Genomic DNA, 16330 nt, shown 5'->3' with positions numbered 1-16330 from the left:
ATGAACCCTACAAAATCTTAACCGATCAAACACCGTCATCAAAATCATCGTGTAAATTAAGTTAGGGTTTCATCGTAACCATCTTCAATCAACGTTATTATGCATCCATCATCAAGTAAGGTATGTTATTGGTATCTTTATTTTGTATTTGTAATATAGGGTTTTATTACTTTATTTATTTTTTATATATATCTGCATGGATTTTTATTGAAAATACAACTTTTTATTAACTAAATATTAATAATTTAACTTAATTAAGTTATTTATGTAATTAAAAATGCAGGATGCGTTATTTTGATTTCACTGTGCATTACGATGGGTCATTTGCTTGGCCACCACATAGTTATGAACGTGATACCCAAGATTGAGATTAGCATTAATAAAATGTGTTATGCTAATGTAGTTAAAGTGTTAGAAAATAGATGTGCTTGTACTTTCAACACTATGTATTTTGTTATCCCTGATAATCAACTGTTTGATGGTTTGGTTAAGGTAGAGGGTCAAAAGGATGTTGATTGTTTGTTTGATATAGCCCTGCAAAAACTAATTATGCTGATGTAGTAGATGAGGAAGGAAACACTGACTTTAATGTGGCTGATTATTTGATAAGTCAAAGCCAACCTCGTACTAATTTAGGTGCTCAAAGTCAAACAATCCCACATACTGAAGATGTAGAAGGGAAAGGATAAGAAAAGGTTGTGACTGAAGATGATGAAGAAGAGAATGATAATGAGGATAATGTAGAAGAGAATCATAATGTGGATAATGTGGATAATGTTGATAATGTGAATGTAGAAGATAATGAGTCTAGTGAAGATGATGATTATGAGCCTTCTGATTATGAAAGTGAAAGTGATTTTAAAATACTGTTGACAACCTTTCAGAAGGTGAAGATGAGTTAAGAGAATTTAGGCTAATGAAGAAAGCTAGTAAGAACAAGCCTAAGTCCAAAAGGCAGCCTAAACTTGGTGATCCAGCTCCTAGGGTCAATACTTCCAACCCTGATTTTAATGATGCAGTTTGTGAGCATGAGGAGATTATGAAAGACTGGATTGAGAAGCCAAAAGGATTAGAATATGTAGTTGAGGATCTTTTTAAAGTAATTCGGGATGTTGATTAGTGGCCAATACACAATGTGAACATACACTAGAAGCTTAAACAACCAGTTATGGGAGAAAGGTTTACTGGCCATCATCAGTTTAGAGAAATGCTCACCTACTTTGCCCTTGCCAATGGTTTTTCTCTTTGGTTTGAGAAATATACACAGAAGAGGTGTGTTGCAAGGTGTGGACAAAGACCACCAACTCTGGAAAATCCTGAGGAAGGTAAGAAAAGGAAACAAAATAGGTATCCTACAACATAGAAAGGTGCGGAGCCCAAATGCCCATGGAGATACTATGGCAAGAAAATGAAGGTGAAAATACATTTCAGATCATGTCTTTGAAAGATGAACACACATGTGTTAGGAATTTCAGATTTGGTTCCCTTGTAAACTACAAGTGGATAGGGAAAAGGTTTGGGGATAGAATAAGGGACCACCCTGATATCAAGTTGGTTACCATAGCTGATATGGTAATGAAAAAGTACAAGTGTCAAGTAACCTCTAATTAGTGTAGAAATGCCAAAAACTATGCACTTAATGGGCATGAAAAGTCACTAGAGGAACACCATGGCATGCTTAGGTCTTATGGAGATGAGTTATTAAGGTCTAACCCTGGATCAACTGTGAAGCTAGCTGTGACAAGTGATCCAGATGATAAAGTTTACTTTGACAAAATGTACATATGTTTTGATGCATAAAAAAGGGGTTGGAAACGTGGTTGCAGAAGAGTGATTGCACTAGATGGTTATTTCTTGAAGAAACCTAACCAAAGTGAGTTACTAAGTGCCATTGGGAGGGATGGTAACAATCATATATATCCCAGAGCATGGGCTGTTGTCAGTATTGAAAACAAGGCTAACTGGAAATGGTTTTTGGGGCTTTTGAGTGATGATCTAGACATTGGAGCTGGAGCTGGTATAACCCTAATTTCTGATCAACACAAGGTATGTATATTTATGCTTTAATTGTGGTTTAACTATGTATACTTATGCTTTAATCATGGTTTAATTATGGTATACTTATGTTTTAATCATGGTTTAGTTGTGGTCATTATCAGTGTGTATGTATACTTATGCTTTAATCATGGTTTAATTATGGTCATTATCAGTGTGTATGTATACTTATGCTTTAAGTGTGGTTTAATTATGGTCATTATCAGTGTGTACGTATACTTATGCTTTAAGTGTGGTTTAATTATGGTCATTATCAGTGTGTATGTATATTTATGCTTTAATTGTGGTTTAATTATGGCCATTATCAGTGTATATGTATATGTATCAGTGTGTATGTATACTTATGTAGGGTTTATCAGTATATTCTTTGTATGAACCAGTGTACGTATATGTATCAGTGTGTATGTGTACTTATGTAGGGTTCAATTAGGGTTTAATTCCTTTATATATCATTGTATAGGGTTTAATTGAAGCAGTGAAAGAGGTTTTGCCTAATTCTGAACATAGATAGTGTGCTAGGCATATATATGGTGGATTTAGGAAACACTACTCAGGTGCTTATTTGCAAGGTTTGTTTTGGGTAGCTTCCAAAGCATCTTATCCCTAGTTGTTTGAAAGAATTATGAAACAGATTAAGATGTTAACCTAAATGCAGCACAATACCTAATTGCGAAAAACATTAGGACATGGTCTAGGGCATTTTTTGAACTTCATAGGGGATGTGAAAATGTTGAAAATGGGTTTAGTGAATGCTTTAACTATGTAATTGTAATGGTGAGGAACAAACCTATAATTACTATGTTGGAAGCAATAAGGACTATTGTTTTGGAGAGGATGAACACATTGAGAAGGTTAGCTGCAACATGGAAAACTGACATTTGCCCATCAATCATCAAAATATTGGATTGGTGCAAGGATCAACAAAGGTAAATGGTTCTTTGTATTTTTATCAGTATAACTTATTAGATTATGTCTTGTTTAATATTTACAAGTGTGATCGTGTGTAGATATTGGAAGCCTTTTCATTGTGGAATGGATGAATGGGAAGTGAGGCAAAGAAATGAAGGATTCAAGGTGAATGCAGCAAGAAGATCATGCAGTTGCAGGATGTAGGAGCTTACTGGCCTACCATGCCCACATGCAATTTGTGTCATATTTAAGATGGCAAGGAATGTTGAAGACTATGTCCCAAACTGGTTCAGGAAGACAATGCATATTAAAACTTATGAACACTACTTACATGCAGTAGGTGGAATGACAACATGGGAAGAGAGCTTGGGTAACAAACCACTACCACCAAAACCAAGGGTCATGCTAGGAAGACCCAAAAAGAAAAGAATAAGAGCAGCTCATGAAAGCCATGTTACATAATCTGGGAACAAAAGTAGAGTGACTAAACATGGAGTCCAAATGACATGTCAAAGATGTTGCAGCCTGGTCATAATAGGAAAAGTTGTCAGAATGAACCAGTGGAAAAACCAGTGAATGTGGTCATGAAGAAAATAGGTAGACCACCAAAGAATGTGGGTCAAAGCAGTAGTCAACCAGTGAGGAGAACCAACAGACCACCAAAGAATGTGGCTCAACCAAGTAGTCAACTAGTTGGTAGTAGTAGCAGCCAACCAAAGAATGTGGCTCAACCAAGTAGCCAACCAGTTGGTAGAAGTAGCAGCCGACTAAAGAACGTGGGAAAACCAAGTAGAAGCCAACAAGTTGGGTCAAGCAGCAACCATCCAATGGGTCAAACCAGTGGCTAACCAAGTAGCCAACCAGTTGGGTCAAGCAGCAACCATCCAACACCATGTAAGTGGACAAGGGAAGTTGTGAGTCAAGATAAGTTGCATAGTCCAAAAAAAGTTTGGATTGATGAAGGTGAAGGTAAGGGGCATTTTGTGATTGGTTCTTGTACTGCCACAACCAAGACAGGTGTAGGTCTAGGTGTATCCAGTGCTAGGTTTAGTAAATTCATGGGTGTCAAAGGTATTAACTTGTTTGTTTTAATTCCTAATTTATAATTTGAAGTTAAATGCAGTGAAACATTGAGTTAATTATGGTTTTTTAGGTCCAAAGAAATTGCCAAGTTGGTGGGGTGTTGGGATTTGTACTTATCCAAGGACTGGAGAGACATCATTGGTGGGGCTGATGGTGTGCCTATCCCTATTTGGCCACCCAATGTACCCATTTCAAGTGCTTCAGAAATGGCAAAGCAGAAAGCATCTGAAATCTCAAAGTAGAAAAATGTTGAAATGGCAAAGAACAAACAACCTCTTATGTTTCAAGCAACACCAAAGAAGACAACATCAACTAAAAACACAACACCCAAGAGGACACCAAACCCACCATCAACACCAGAGAGGAGGAGTGAAAGATTGGTCCATAGGACAATGACCGGATGTAAGACCCTCTATTACTTTTTGGAATGATTGCTCTGGAAAGACTGAGGGATATGGTGTCCTGAATAATGGTCAAGTCAAATTCAGACGGGTGGCTTGTGTCAATGGTTTGAAATATAACCTAATAAGTGTGAGCCAACTGTGTGATGATGGTTACCAGGTGTTGTTTAACATCTCCCAGGGCATTATATTTAATAATGATTGGAAGGTAGTATTGATTGCTCCCAGAAAAGGGAATGTGTATGTAATGAATATGGAAAGCTCTCCTTCAAAGCAGTGTTTCTATACCAAGGCTGATAAAGACACAAACTGGTTATGGCATAAAAAGGTTATCCCATTTAAACTTCAAAAATATTAATAAGTTGTCCAGAAAACAACTTGCAGATGGGATAAGCAGAAACGCACCAGTTTCAAGACAAAGCAGAATTTTAGCATATCTAAACCACTTCATATGCTTCATATGGATCTTTTTGGTCCAGTTATTGTTCAGACTCGTGCTGGTAAGAAATATACCCTGGTAGTAATTGATGAGTATTCCAGATATTGTTGGGTATTATTGTAACACCCCGAGCTAGGGCTCGAAATATTACGGAAATCATATAGCACAAGGAGGGATTATCGTAGGCAACTAAATGACATTAATGAATTCGGTGAATCCACAACAAGTCAAATATTCAAACAATGCACAAGGAGCAAATGACCATCAAAGTTTACAAAAGAGAATTCTAGAGATGGCTATCGATCCTAAGCATTAATCCAAAAGTGGGCGTATGAATCCTTGATCCATAAAGTCCATGCCCGAAACCAAAAGCTACACCGGATCATGCATCACATCCTTGAACCACCTGATTACCTGAAAAGTGTTCTACAAGTCAACACGAGGTTGGTGAGTTCGTAGTGGTGGCCCAAGATGAACCACCGACCATAACCACATGTCATGAAAACAAGAACAATTATCACATACAAGTAGTCTTACACGTCATCCAACCAATGCATCACTATATAACAAACGTATAAGAACAATCAATGCAATGTCAATGCCATGATGTGAATGATATGCATGCCAAACCAAAATACATATAATATGTAGGGCCATTATGCCATCTATGCAACGATACTCACAGGTCATCACCATGACCATTGTGGCATCTCAAAAACGTCGGCGAATATACGTCTATAACCCGGATGACCAACACCAGTGTATACGTCTATACCTGGATAAACACATTTGTCTCAACAGACAACCAAATCATCTCAAAGCAACCAACACAATGCAAGCCCAACAATCCATCAATCCAACATCCAATAACCAACAATATGATCAAACTATACATACATACACTTGAGAGGGCTTGCTTTCAAAGAGTCCTCGATGTTTGTATACAGGGTGTACCAGCGGCTAACCCTCCACATCTCAAACCTTTTGAACGCGAAGTCGACTTCCATGTATGTACATCTAATCTAAATATAACCTTTCTCAATACCAACATACACAAAACATTTCAATGATTCATCCATCAATCATCATTCAATCAACAAACAATTAATTCAAACAAATAAACACACAATGTACACTTTTCAGCCCGAATCTCAATAGAGTAGGGAGATACGAACTCACCTTGATTGGCAAAAGAGGCTAATATCGAATTAAGATGAGATTATAGGTGATTATAGTGCTCCACGCGTCCACAACCTAGTAATGTTTACAAGACATGCATTATTCACCAAAGACGATTCTCTAACTAGGTTTTAGCTTTAGTTTATGGCTTTGAAAGACTTTCGGGACCCAACATGGTCGTTAGGGAGGTCATGTAATAGTTTGTAACCAAAATGAAGTCGCCCCAAGGTCGCCTCATTCTCAAACATAAGTTATATGTTTATTTAGTTTATGTTAATGTCTTGAATTAGGTTCCAAAGAGGACACCCAACTTTAAACGACTCGTTTGTCATGTGTAGGGCACCAATAAGGTCATAAGAGTACATTCCGGAAAGGTCGGGACGATCCTAGGATGTTAGAACTAAAGCTAGGAAAAAGTTAAGTGATTTAAGCCCCCAACTGCGCCGCAACTTATCGCTGCGCCGCAGCTGAAAAACAGACTCGTGAAGCTGCGCAGCAGCTTAACTAGCTGCGCAGCAGCTGAAAAACAGAATTGTGAAGCTGCGCAGCAGCTTAACTAGCTGCGCAGCAGCTCACCCAGTTCAGCCTCAGCAACCCATTTCGACCTAAACACACCAAAACTAACCCATAACTCATTTTTGACACCCAAAATCGATTTGTGAAGCATCAAAACTCAATATGAAGCATAATTAAGCATGTTTACACATGAATAACCCAAACCCACTTTAAAATCTTTCTTCAAAACACCAACTCAAGTTCAAATTCGGTTAACCCATTACTAACCCTAGACAAACCCTAATTCGACTTTTGACCCGATTTGTGACCCGAAAATGTTTTGGCACAACTATAGGTACATTTACTAACATGAAGTGAAGGTCATAGAGTAGAATTTACTTACCAAAAGCTTCACAAATCCTCAAACCCGAATTTTGATTCAAATGAGGTCATTTCTTACACTTTGGAACCCAAGTTTTTGATATGAAGTTAAAATGGTGATAAGATTTATTATTCTTGCATTAACTAAGCTTGAATTTCCATGAACTATGAATTAAATTAGAGAGAGAGAGTGAAAGGAGAGTGTGTTCTTGGGAGTAAAGAAGAGAGAGATAAGAAGAATAAGGGAAGGAAAGGATAAGGTGGGTGGGGTTGGGTTGACTAAGGTGGGTCATGGGTCAAGACTTTGATCCATGGGTTGACCCGTCAACATAACTAATTAGTTCAAAACCCACGACATTACATCTAGCACACCGTCAACCGGCTCATTGAGTATACAATTAGTCATTTAACCACAAGATGGATTTAAAGATATCATTAACTACTATAATTCATAACATGATACTTAAAGTCAACGGGTCAAAATTCATGGATGTTACATTATTCCCCCGATAAAAGGATTTCGTCCCGAAATCTAATAAAACACTAATTATTAAACAAATCCGGGTACTTGGACTTCATATGATCCTCACGCTCCCAAGTGAACTCGGCTCCGCGTCTAGCATTCCATCTAACCTTAACAATGGTATAATGCTTGTTCTTGAGCTTTTTGGTTTGACGGTCCAAGATCTCTACCGGCTCCTCCACAAAATTTAAATTCTTATCCACCCGAATTTCATTCATAGGCACATGTTGTGTCGGGTCCGCCAAGCATTTGCGTAGGTTGCAAATGTGGAAGACATCATGTACTCCCCCAAGTTCTTGTGGCAATTCCAACCGATAAGCAACCTTCCCAACCCGTTCAATAATCTTAAAAGGACCGATATACCTTGGCCCGAGTTTGCCTCTCTTCACAAAACGGATAACACCCTTCCAGGGCGACACCTTCAACAATACATAATCCCCCGCTTCAAACTCTAGCGGTCGCCGCCTCACATCGGCATACTTCTTTTGTCTTTCACGGGCCAATTGCAATCTCTCCTTGATTTGGTAGATCACCTTTGTTGTTTCCACCACAATCTCCGGTCCAATGAGTTGGCTTTCACCGATCTCCGCCCAAGCTAGGGGAGATCGGCAAACCCTACCATATAAAGCTCTAAAAGGCGCCATTTGGATGGTGGCATGATAACTATTGTTGTATGAAAATTCCACCAAAGGCAAGTGATCTTCCCAACTCCCACTAAAATCAATGGCACATGCCCTTAACATATCTTCAAGCGTTTGTATTGTCCTTTCGGTTTGCCCATCCGTTTGAGGATGAAACGCCGTGCTCATATTTAGTCGCGTACCCATTGCACGATGAAAGGCCCTCCATAAATTCGAGTTATACCGGGAATCTCTATCGGAGATGATAGAAACCGGAACTCCATGTTTAGACACCACTTCCTTGATGTACAAACGAGCTAAGGTGTCAACACCATCGGTTTCACGAATGGCCACGAAATGAGCCGACTTCGTTAACCGATCAACTATCACCCAAATTGTATCGCGACCACTTCTTGTCTTCGGTAACTTCGTTATGAAGTCCATTGCAATGTGTTCCCATTTCCATTCGGGGGCCTCGGGTTGCACTAATAATCCGGGTGGCTTCTTATGATCGGCTTTCACTTGTAAGCAAGTAAGGCACTCACTCACATACCTAGCCACATCTCGCTTCATACCCGGCCACCAATAGAAATCTCTTAAATCAAAATACATCTTATCCGACCCGGGTGGACCGAATAAGGTGATCGATGAGCTTCATGCATGAGAAGAGTTCTTAGATTGCCGAAAATGGGAACCCAGAGCCTTCCAACTAGATAGAGCCCATTATCACTCTTCTTATCGAATTGTTGCTCCATACCATCCAAATTCTCATTACCAAAGTTTTCTGGTCGAGTGGCTTGTACTTGAGCCGCAATGATTTGATCGCGAATGTTTGGTCCTACCGTGAGGCTCATAACCCTAGCACGTCTTGGTTTAACTCGTTCCTTCCGGCTCAAGGCATCGGCTACCACATTGGCCTTACCCGATGATAACGGATGTCACAATCATAGTCACTAAGGAGTTCAAGCCAACGTCTTTGTCTCATGTTCAATTCACTTTGATTAAAAATGTGTTGTAGGCTTTTGTGATCGGTATAAATCACGCACTTGGTGCCATAGAGATAATGCCTCCAACACTTCAAAGCAAATACTACCGCTCCCAATTCTAAGTCGTGTGTCGGATAGTTCTTCTCGTGCACCTTCAATTGGCGGGAGGCGTATGCAATAACTTTGCCCCTTTGCATAAGGACACAACCCAATCCTTGCCCCGAAGCATCACAATATACTACAAAATCTTCAACTCCATCGGGAAGGGTTAGAATGGGTGCTTCACACAACATGTTCTTAAGAGTTTGAAAGGCTTGTTCTTGTCTATTGCCCCATTCGAATTTCCGTTCTTTTTGAGTCAAGAGTGTAAGAGGTTGTGCAATGCGGGAGAAATTTTCGATAAATCTTCTATAGTAACCCGCCAATCCAAGGAATTGACGGATTTCGGAAGGTGTTTCGGGTCTCCTCCAATTCTTAACCGCTTCGATCTTACTTGGGTCAACGTGAATACCGTCTTTGCTTACCATGTGACCAAGGAAGTGAACCTTCTCCAACCAAAACTCACACTTGGAGAATTTAGCATACAATTTCTCCTTTCTTAACAACTCGAGTACTTCTCGCAAGTGTTCGGCATGTTCTTCCTTCGTTTTAGAATAAACAAGTATGTCGTCAATAAAGACAATGACGGACTTGTCCAAGAAAGGGCGACACACCCGGTTCATCAAATCCATGAATACTGCTGGTGCATTGGTCAACCCGAAAGGCATAACGGTGAATTCAAAGTGCCCATACCGAGTTCGGAAAGCCGTTTTATGAATGTCATCATCATGAACCCGGAGTTGATGATAACCCGAGCGGAGATCGATTTTGGAAAAGTGCTTGGCACCTTGAAGTCGGTCAAAGAGGTCATCGATTCGAGGGAGAGGATATCGATTCTTCACCGTAAGCTTATTCAACTCCCGATAGTCTATACACATTCTAAACGACCCGTCTTTCTTCTTGACAAAGAGAATGGGAGCACCCCAAGGAGATTGACTAGGACGGATGAAACCTTTCTCTTGAAGTTCCTTAAGTTGAGCTTCGAGTTCTTGCATTTCAGTGAGGGCAAGTCTATAAGGAGCTTTTGCCACGGGTGCGGCTCCCGGAATAAGATTGATACGAAAGTCAAGTTCACGAGATGGGGGTAATCCCGGTAATTCTTCCGGAAAAACATCAGAGAATTCACAAACAATAGGAACAGTCTTCAATTCTACCTTTGAGATGGTAGCACTAAAGACTTTAGAATTTAGAGAATCGGAAGTTTCACCTTGAACTCTAAGAATTTTACCGCTAGACAACGGTATTTTAACAACTCTCTCCCCACAATCAATAGTTGCATTTACCGCCGTTAACCAATCCATTCCCACAATAACGTCAAAGCTACCGATTTCAAAAGGCATAAGGTCGATGTAGAATTCGATGTCGTTTAGAGTCAAAATACAATCACGAAGTATTTGACTAAGTTTTGCTAAGGTGCCATTTACCGTTTCTATATCGAGTACATAGTTTAGGGCACACGGATGCACATCAATCAAAGGAATAAAGCGAGAGGACACAAAACTATAATCGGCTCCAGAATCAAATAAAACCGTTGCATAATGACCATTAAGAAGAAAGGTACCTGCAACAACATTGGGATCATTACGGGCCTCATTTGCATTGACCGCAAAGGCTCGGCCACGGGGTTGCACTTGGTGACCTTGTTGTCCCGGTTTTGGTTAGGTCCGGCAATTTGTAGTTGATTGGGGTGAACGGCCACTTGAACTTGTTGTCCCACCCATTGAGGACAATTGTTACGGTAATGATTTGGGCTACCGCACACATAACATTCGCCTCTTCTTTGATTGCCTTGAGGAGGAAGAGCTTGAATAGGAGCTACATTGAGCGGACCCGTACCCCCCTTGGTGCCCTACATTCTTTCGCCATATGCCCCAAACGGTTACAATTAAAGCATGCCCCACATTGAACATTGGCGGGGTGGTGTCTATTGCATCTTCCACAATGTGGGTGGGCCCCACATAAGGCTTCTTCACCGGCTCCACCGCCGCCATCACCCTACCCCGATTAGCATTCTTGGAGTCAAACCTCCCCATCTTCCTTGGACCACTTGTTTCCCCAACCTCCTTTCTTTTTGATGATAACGATGATGATTTACTCAAAACTCCACTTCTTAACAAGTCTTCGGTAACACTACCGGCACGGTTAATAGCCTCGACCATGGAAGTAGGCATGACCGGATTGATGAGAGAACGAACTTGTGGAGTCAAACCCAAAACAAACTTCTCAATGGCCCGAGACTCGGTGCTCACTAGGTGAGGAACAAGGGTAGACAACTCTTGGAATCGTCTAACATAGCCCTTGTAGTCGGCCCCGTCCATTTTGAGATGGACAAACTCGATGGTCAAGTTTTGGAGCTCATAAGGTGGGCAAAATTTCTCTTTCACTTTGTTCTTGAAGTCGGCCCATTCCAAATTGTGGGCCCGACCCAAGGCCTTCTCTTGGTTCCACCAACTTAAAGCATCCTCCTTGAACATACCGGAGGCATAATAAATTCGGTCATCATAAGTACAATGACTCCTTTCAATCACCGCTTCAATCCTCTCAAACCATTTTATACATTCCACGGGCCCACCCAACCCATCAAACTCCGGTGCCCCACAATTCTTGAAATCTTTGAATTGACAACCTTGGCGGTACACTCCGTGTTGGTTATACCTAGCCCTATAGTTATCCGCTCTTTCGAGTTCTTCTTCTTCTTCTTCTTCTACTACAACATGAGGTTGAGCACCCTCATCATTCACATTTTCCGGGTTTCCAACATTTTGATGCTCATTAGGTTGTACCCCATTGTTCCCATCAAGAGTTGCTTGGACTTGGGCAACAATAGTCGGCATGATATTGGAGACCGTTTGAGCAATCACATCCGCCAAGTTAGGCCTGGGAGCCTCACCACGACCCCTACCTCGGCCCCTACCTCGTCCTCCACCACGACCTCTACCACCCCGGCCCCTACCTCTACCTCCTTGCACTTCCGGTTGAGCTTCCGGTGAGGTTCTTCCGAGTTAGCCCTATAGTTAGTTCCAGCTCTTCTTGGTCTTACCATTTCTATAAAACAAGCAAGGCGTTGACCCGAAAGTTAGTCTCAATACTCACATGTTAGTCACACAAGTTGTCAATGCCCTCAAGTCGACATAACATACACATTTCATACCATTAAGCTAAGGCAAAAGCGATAGATTTCTAGGGAGAAATTATTACTTACCATACTGAGCTCACTACAATCATTTATCATACAATCCTATAATCTAGCACGGATGGTTCAAAGTATAATCCGAATCCAATATGCTTTCTAGTTACTGATCGAGTTTGTGTACAGGGTGTACCGGCGGCTAACCCTCCACTCAATCAACTTCCCAAAAAGCATATCGATTCCTTATTATGCTTTAAACCAAGCGTGCGCAACCCGTGATGTCATTAAATTGCTATAACATCGGGTGACCATAAAATAGTTGATCACGCTCTTTTAGGGTTGCCACAATGTTACATCAAGTTAACGCCATAACTTCACCTCGCCCTAAATCAACAACTATTATCAAACAACAATCCATCTCAATCACAATCAAACTCAAACCAAAACCATATCGTACTCAATTCATCACATAATTGGTCTCAACTACGAACTCCCAATGTACACTTTCTAGGGTTCACAAAAATCAAGTTGCACACAAAATTCCTAGCCATGCATGCTATATGAAGAGTTTTAACTTAAGCCGTAGTCTAGGTCAAACCACCTAATTCTCTACGACCTGGCATGGGCCACCATTCTGTAACACCCGAGCTAGGGCTCGAAATATTACGGAAATCATATAGCACAAGGAGGATTATCGTAGGCAACTAAATGACATTAATGAATTCGGTGAATCCACAACAAGTCAAATATTCAAACAATGCACAAGGAGCAAATGACCATCAAAGTTTACAAAAGAGATTCTAGAGATGGCTATCGATCCTAAGCATTAATCCAAAAGTGGGCGTATGAATCCTTGATCCATAAAGTCCATGCCCGAAACCAAAAGCTACACCAGATCATGCATCACATCCTTGAACCACCTGATTACCTGAAAAGTGTTCTACAAGTCAACACGAGGTTGGTGAGTTCGTAGTGGTGGCCCAAGATGAACCACCGACCATAACCACATGTCATGAAAACAAGAACAATTATCACATACAAGTAGTCTTACACGTCATCCAACCAATGCATCACTATATAACAAACGTATAAGAACAATCAATGCAATGTCAATGCCATGATGTGAATGATATGCATGCCAAACCAAATACATATAATATGTAGGGCCATTATGCCATCTATGCAACGATACTCACAGGTCATCACCATGACCATTGTGGCATCTCAAAAACGTCGGCGAATATACGTCTATAACCCGGATGACCAACACCAGTGTATACGTCTATACCTGGATAAACACATTTGTCTCAACAGACAACCAAATCATCTCAAGCAACCAACACAATGCAAGCCCAACAATCCATCAATCCAACATCCAATAACCAACAATATGATCAAACTATACATACATACACTTGAGAGGGCTTGCTTTCAAAGAGTCCTCGATGTTTGTATACAGGGTGTACCAGCGGCTAACCCTCCACATCTCAAACCTTTTGAACGCGAAGTCGACTTCCATGTATGTACATCTAATCTAAATATAACCTTTCTCAATACCAACATACACAAACATTTCAATGATTCATCCATCAATCATCATTCAATCAACAAACAATTAATTCAAACAAATAAACACACAATGTACACTTTTCAGCCCGAATCTCAATAGAGTAGGGAGATACGAACTCACCTTGATTGGCAAAGAGGCTAATATCGAATTAAGATGAGATTATAGGTGATTATAGTGCTCCACGCGTCCACAACCTAGTAATGTTTACAAGACATGCATTATTCACCAAAGACGATTCTCTAACTAGGTTTTAGCTTTAGTTTATGGCTTTGAAAGACTTTCGGGACCCACATGGTCGTTAGGGAGGTCATGTAATAGTTTGTAACCAAAATGAAGTCGCCCCAAGGTCGCCTCATTCTCAAACATAAGTTATATGTTTATTTAGTTTATGTTAATGTCTTGAATTAGGTTCCAAAGAGGACACCCAACTTTAAACGACTCGTTTGTCATGTGTAGGGCACCAATAAGGTCATAAGAGTACATTCCGGAAAGGTCGGGACGATCCTAGGATGTTAGAACTAAAGCTAGGAAAAAGTTAAGTGATTTAAGCCCCCAACTGCGCCGCAACTTATCGCTGCGCCGCAGCTGAAAAACAGACTCGTGAAGCTGCGCAGCAGCTTAACTAGCTGCGCAGCAGCTGAAAAACAGAATTGTGAAGCTGCGCAGCAGCTTAACTAGCTGCGCAGCAGCTCACCCAGTTCAGCCTCAGCAACCCATTTCGACCTAAACACACCAAAACTAACCCATAACTCATTTTTGACACCCAAAATCGATTTGTGAAGCATCAAAACTCAATGAAGCATAATTAAGCATGTTTACACATGAATAACCCAAACCCACTTTAAAATCTTCTTCAAAACACCAACTCAAGTTCAAATTCGGTTAACCCATTACTAACCCTAGACAAACCCTAATTCGACTTTTGACCCGATTTGTGACCCGAAAATGTTTTGGCACAACTATAGGTACATTTACTAACATGAAGTGAAGGTCATAGAGTAGAATTTACTTACCAAAAGCTTCACAAATCCTCAAACCCGAATTTTGATTCAAATGAGGTCATTTCTTACACTTTGGAACCCAAGTTTTGATATGAAGTTAAAATGGTGATAAGATTTATTATTCTTGCATTAACTAAGCTTGAATTTCCATGAACTATGAATTAAATTAGAGAGAGAGAGTGAAAGGAGAGTGTGTTCTTGGGAGTAAAGAAGAGAGAGATAAGAAGAATAAGGGAAAAGGATAAGGTGGGTGGGGGTTGGGTTGACTAAGGTGGGTCATGGGTCAAGACTTTGATCCATGGGTTGACCCGTCAACATAACTAATTAGTTCAAAACCCACGACATTACATCTAGCACACCGTCAACCGGCTCATTGAGTATACAATTAGTCATTTAACCACAAGATGGATTTAAAGATATCATTAACTACTATAATTCATAACATGATACTTAAAGTCAACGGTCAAATTCATGGATGTTACAATTTTCTAGTCAAAGAATGAACTGCTGCTGAAGTCATCGCCTTATCAGCAATTGAACTCAATATAAGCGAAAAGTGGTCAGTTAAGAATGATAATGGAACAGAATTCCAGAATGCAACTCTGGAGAAAATTCTGCACTGATACTGGCATCTCCCAGAATTTCTCATCAGCACACACTCCAAAACAGAATGGAGTTGTAGAAAAAAGAACAATGGCTGATAGAAGCTGGCAAAAGTATGTTTGCTGAATCTGGTCTTCCTAAAATGTATTGTGCTGAAGCAATTGCAACTGCTTGCCACACCCAGAATCATTCAGTGTACGTAAAGCGACACAAGAAGACATCCTATGAAATATTGAGAAATAGAAAACCAAATATTGGTTATTTTCACATTTTTGGATGTTCAGTATACATCCTGAACGACTCCAGTCAGTTAGGCAAATTTGATGCCAAAGCTAATGAGGGATATTTCTTAGGATATTCAGCCATTCGCAAAGCCTTTAGAGTTTACAACAAGAGACTAGAAAAAGGTTCAAGAGTCAATACATGTCACATTTGATGAATCCAATGAAGCAATCAATAAAAGTCAACCTTAATTCTCCCCATAAATCGAATTATCTTTGTGAATCTGATCCTATCAACAAGATTCACTGAAGAGCTTCCAGTCATCCTGAATTGGAACCAGTGAAATTTGATAAACCTCCCAGTAATACTTCATTTATCCTTCATAAGTTTCAAACTACCCGTTGAACTTGTTTTGGATCAGATGTTCGTACTACTCCTCCAGTATCAGCTTTAGTTGATTTTGAGCTAGTAATTCAAGAAATGCCCGTTAAATGAAGAATTTCATGATGCAAATCGTGATCTTACAATTCTGATGAAGACGTTGAAGTTGTCTGGCAAGATCCCATTCCAGAAATCAATTGAATTTTTGCACTGATATTGTTGTTCATAACAATCCTGGTCGAATACTCTAATG

The 16330-nt window shown here is 40.2% G+C and overlaps 1 protein-coding gene across 1 annotated transcript; it reads left to right on the top strand.

The window, feature by feature from the left end:
* The first annotated feature begins 1168 nt into the window (after window positions 1-1168).
* On the top strand, window positions 1169-3426 carry LOC122591566. The gene is made up of 8 exons (XM_043763827.1): window positions 1169-1347; window positions 1476-1572; window positions 1654-1778; window positions 1827-2046; window positions 2405-2456; window positions 2711-2981; window positions 3063-3129; window positions 3217-3426. Exons 1-8 carry the CDS (start codon window positions 1169-1171, stop codon window positions 3424-3426), a joined length of 1221 nt encoding a protein of 406 aa, XP_043619762.1.
* Window positions 3427-16330: the final 12904 nt, after the last annotated feature.

Source organism: Erigeron canadensis, chromosome 3 (genome assembly GCF_010389155.1).
Source record: "Erigeron canadensis isolate Cc75 chromosome 3, C_canadensis_v1, whole genome shotgun sequence".
Lineage (NCBI taxonomy): Eukaryota > Viridiplantae > Streptophyta > Magnoliopsida > Asterales > Asteraceae > Erigeron > Erigeron canadensis.
The sequence above is the reverse complement of the archived record's forward strand: the minus strand, read 5'-3'. Positions and strand labels throughout refer to the sequence as shown.